This window comes from Penaeus monodon, chromosome 9 (genome assembly GCF_015228065.2).
Source record: "Penaeus monodon isolate SGIC_2016 chromosome 9, NSTDA_Pmon_1, whole genome shotgun sequence".
Classification (NCBI taxonomy): domain Eukaryota; kingdom Metazoa; phylum Arthropoda; class Malacostraca; order Decapoda; family Penaeidae; genus Penaeus; species Penaeus monodon.
The window spans coordinates 19200645-19205644 of record NC_051394.1 but is presented as its reverse complement, the minus strand read 5'-3'; the positions used below and the strand labels follow the sequence as shown (position 1 = coordinate 19205644).

At 34.3% G+C, this 5000-nt stretch overlaps 1 protein-coding gene across 1 annotated transcript in view; it reads right to left on the bottom strand.

Moving 5' to 3' along the window:
* Positions 1–4573, bottom strand: part of LOC119577031 (ribosomal RNA small subunit methyltransferase NEP1-like) — an 8334-nt gene extending 3761 nt beyond the window's left edge. The window contains exon 1 of the mRNA XM_037924696.1: positions 4306–4573. Within this exon, the coding sequence (XP_037780624.1) occupies positions 4306–4476 (171 nt within the window). The 5' untranslated portion in view covers positions 4477–4573. The remainder of the gene's footprint in view (positions 1–4305) is intronic.
* Positions 4574–5000: the final 427 nt, after the last annotated feature.

Below are 5000 nucleotides of genomic sequence, written 5' to 3'. Positions count from 1 at the left end.
GGAGTTAGAGTAGTGGTCTTCATTATGTGTCATTATATGAAGGAAAAGCTGCAAACAAAAATAAACCCATCAGCATAGTAGCAGTATTTGGTAAATTATACCTAGTATGCCCCATCAGTTATGAAAAAGTTTCCCAATCTATCTACATACACTTAATAGTAGTAGTAGTAATAATAGTAGTAGTAGTAGTAGTAATAATAATAATAATAATAATAATAATAATAATAATAATAATAATAATAATAATAATAATAATAATAATAATAATAATAATAATAATAATAATGTAATTATAGTTCAACTATATCATCATATCTTATAACCATTCTAAGTCATTCTGAGTTAAAATGATGAAATGAAACAACTACAATAAGAAGGGAATGCTAAAGTGCTCACTCTTTTGGAGATGGGTTTTAGTCTCCTAGAATTTCTGGCTGCTACAAGGAGGCAGAGAAAGATTCCTTAGAGTTGTCTATTTTCTGGTCAAAAATAAAACTCACCCAAAAACATTATCTGCACCTTATTACAGTGGTAAAAGCATTTAGTGTCTGTTTATCAGGCACATGTCAGGATCTTTTACACAAGTCTTATGTTATTTACACTATAAATGTATTAGTGAATGGGACAAGAGTACAATATATTTTATCCATTTGCATAATTCCATAACACTGGCCTACCTCTACTTTGACCTAATTACTACCCAATCAACTATATAAACCTTGGCGGGGAGATGTCAGTCATATTATTAACTGAAAAACAGAAAATTATGTGCATAGGTGTTGGCAAATATTTTGTTCATAGGAAATACAGAAATTTCAGAAATTTGTCTCCTGTTTTTCAAATGGAGGAATTCTTAATAATGTGAAATAGTTGTTATTTCATAGCTTCTATCAGATGTCATCTGATGGCACCAGGAGTAGATGTATACATTGTGTAAGTTAGTGGAAGCATTAATTTTTTGCTTTCTTGTGAGGAATGACAGACACAATGTTGGACAAACATCCAATACAGTGAGTTACAATGCTAAACTTGCAGTCCAGCTCACACAAAAAGTCAGTGTACATTAACAAAGCCGTACCTACGGCCGGCCAGCTGAGTGCATATACATACACATATGCACTCTTCACTTTATCATAATAATGTTAACAGAAAATAATATATAATAGTAACAGATAAAATCTCTTCCCCCTAAAAAAACATGGAATAGGGTAACAATTAGCTAGCCTGCAGATGGCTTTAATAATGTGCACTGACTGTTTGTGTAAGCTTAACTGTAAGTTTGGTGTACCCAACACTTTATATTGGAAGTTTGCTATAAGTAAGAAAAAAATAAATGTTTATGTCAACTGCTGTTATACATTATTATGTGAAGACAGTGAACATGCAGTGACAAACAACTCCCTAACTAGGCAAGTCCTGACCCCCTTTTTGTTTGATGATGGACAAGACAATTATTGTTCTTTTCTATAAATGCATAATCATAGTATCAATGAGCTTAATTTGCCTATTAGGTCTTACAGGACGAAAAGCAGCATAATGTCATGGCATGTATAGTGCTCTAGATTTGGGCTATGTTTTTTCCATGGACATATTTTGTATGTGTGCGATCGCATTTGTTAGGTTTAGTAGATTTTAAGTGATTTATGATTACCTAGGTTTGTAATATGGAATCCTCTTGAAAGTCCTACGAGGTATGAAAGTGTTACATTTTGGTATGTAATGTCTCCTTATTTGTTATAATATTCTGAATTAAAGACAAGGTTGTGTTTTTGTTATGGCTTATTTGTTTAATATGTGCTGTAGTATGTGTGGATTTTTATTATGTGCAGGAGTTTTAAGCGCTGTATGTAACGTTTATGATTATATCTCAGCATGTGTTCGGTATGTGGTTGTGTGTGTTGGTGTGTGTGCGTGTGTGTGTGTGTGTGTGTGTGTGTGTGTGTGTGTGTATGTGTGTGTATGTGTGTGTATGTGTGTGTGTATGTGTATGTATGTATGTTATGTATGTATGTATATGTATGTATGTATGTATGTATGTATGTATGTATGTATGTATGTATGTATGTATGTGTTTATATACATATATATATATATATATATATTTCAGCAGGAGTGAGTTGAGACTCACTCCTTATCTGATGATTCTGAGCAACAGCAACACAAGACAGCCATGTCTTATGTTATAGAATTCCACATTACCTACAGCACCTAACCATAACAGTGGGTACTCACACCCACTTCATCACTTCCTAAAGAGATCATGAAGACCAGTCATATAGTAACTACATTCCATCTACTACATCATCTATCAGTAGAAAAAAGGATACAGTGTGTATTTCAAGTAAAATTACCACTTAGCCAAGCATTTAACTTCAATGGTTGGTGGAACTCCTGTTAAAGTGTACTGAGAAGTCATTTCAGCAGTACAGGCTCTTCAGATGCCTTGTCATCAGCAATGAAAGTTTTTAAAATTAGTGCTAATGTACTTGCACGTTCAAAATTAAATCCACCTTAAAATGGAAAATGCAGCAAACTTATTTTTCCATTTAAACCATGAGTGCACACATTGCAGAAATTATCAGCAATGTTGAGGCACAGAATAACTAAAACAACCAAAATGAAATGGTTTCTGAAGAATAATTGAGACAATTTACTTTTAATTTCTAACATACAGATTAATGTCTTCTATCAAAGGAAATTATGCTCTCCAGTATAGGTTTTAATTTGCTAATTTCAGTGGAGACTATATGTGATTAATAGAAAAAAAGTAAAGAATAAATACAGTCTGCATCAAAGTTGCTAAATGGCTTTCCCACATAAGAAATGGACCCATCAGCAATAAAACTTACAGGTATTCACACTACCAACAGCCCCTAGCCATGGACTTTGCCCCTAGACCCCCATACTCGATACATCCTAACTATATATTACTTAAGTCCACAGCCATGGGGGATCAGCCCTCCTGGAGTTCCTTGGTCTTTATACAATATGCCCTAACAATGGGCCTACACCCAACCTACTGCCTAGCCAAGGTAAACGACCCACAAGGGATGGGGGATATAATTTCCTACAGCAAATAGAAACTCAAATTCACATGTACAGAAGTTATTGATAAAATTAAATAAATAACTATTAACACAATATTGCTGGGAAAATGCTAGGTGCATTTTAGATTTTGTGTGTGTGTGTGTGTGTGTGTGTGTGTGTGTGTGTGTGTGTGTGTGTGTGTGTGTGTGTGTGTGTGTGTGTGTGTGTGTGTGTGTGTGTGTGTGTGTGTGTGTGTGTGTGTGTGTGAAATGTCTCTACACATAGATGGTTCTGTTAGTGCTTAGCCACAAAGGAGTCAATTAGTAGAGCTTGTGACCTTACTTGATTTCACCTTTCCTTAAATTTGCGGGAAAAATGTTTCTTTCACTAATGCTGTCAATATCGGTGTTATTTTTATTATAGACATTATAATTACTATAATGTCATTGACATCTGTAAAAGCAATATAAGATAATATAAAGTATTTGAGTATCAAGGAAAAGGGTAAACAGATGAGACGAGTAGTACTCATAATTGGTTAATTGGTGACTATGTGTAAAAACAATTAATAAAGTGAACTCAAAGTGGGCATGCCTGTTAGTTTTGGGTTAATATGTATTAAATAAGTATCATCATTAAAAATGTATATATTAAATACATCAATTTGGAAAAGCAGGTATTGATAATTACAAAATAATAATTTTAGCAAGAGCTTAGTAATACACAAATTACTTTACAGTTCACAGTAAAGAGCAATGAAGTCAGAGTAATATTCATTCTTACAATGTATACATTAGTGACTTAGAAAAAGACTGGTTGATCTTTTCTGATCAACCAGTCTTGATGCTGACCTTTTCTAGAAAATTATCCTAGTATCATACCATTTGTTGCCTTTTTTCATGCCTACAGTTTTGCCCTTTGCCAGAGCACAAAGAACATAAGCCTCAGATTTGCCTCATGCTGCCCAACTCTGAAGAATTTCCAGGTCCCGTTTTGAAGTTAGGTTTATGTTACCGGGAGCAATGCACAAAGATAGAGGGAAATGGACACTGCTGTCTTATAAAGCATAAGTAATAGACAATAAACAACACAGGTGCAGCTGCTCCCGCCTCATATTTACCGCAAAATGACAAAAATATCAGCTGCATGTTATCACTTTGAGGCTAAGTCCACAAAACCCTAACACAGCCAGACTTCTTTAACATTGCGTTATCTGTAAGCTATTGCTGGTCTTATGTAAACAATTTGCTAATCTAAGAATAAAAAGGTTAGGTTTACCTTTACACTCTCCAAATTAGCCCTCTCCAACACGACGATCAGACGCTGCCCAACATTTTTCACATCAAACTCATTAAACTTCTTGTCAGCTATCACTGGTTCGTCTTTTTTCTGTGAATCTTCTTCTTCAGATTCCTCTACTACCTCTTGGTGCCTTCTTTTCTTCCCCATCTTTGGGTATGAGCTGTCTATTAAATATAAAGAAGAGACCAAGTTCCGAACGTAAACAAACCGAGACAACACGTGTTAGTGGAGTGTAAACAAATTGTTCGAATGCGTTTTTTAGATTTGAATTTTTAAGGGCATTATTTTTGTAGCTACTACATACATGCTGTGTATATACATATATGAGTGCATAAATACACACATGAATACTCATCTATATATGCATAATCTGTATACAAATTCATATATTAACAGAATAAAGAGTGATTCATGGACGCAAAAAGTCTCCTCGTCCGATTCCATTGTTTTTCCTTACATCTGTAATAATTTTTATGTATTGCTTTAATATTGTAGGACAGACAGATCTGTCTCTAGGTATAATGCTTTATAAAATATTAATGCATCTAGTTATACTTGCAAGGAGCTACGTAAATGAGATAATACTTTCAAGGGTACGGACATATATCAAACTCTCTCTCTCTCTCTCTCTCTGTCCCGCAGTACTCGCTTTACCAAGGATATTGTTCAAA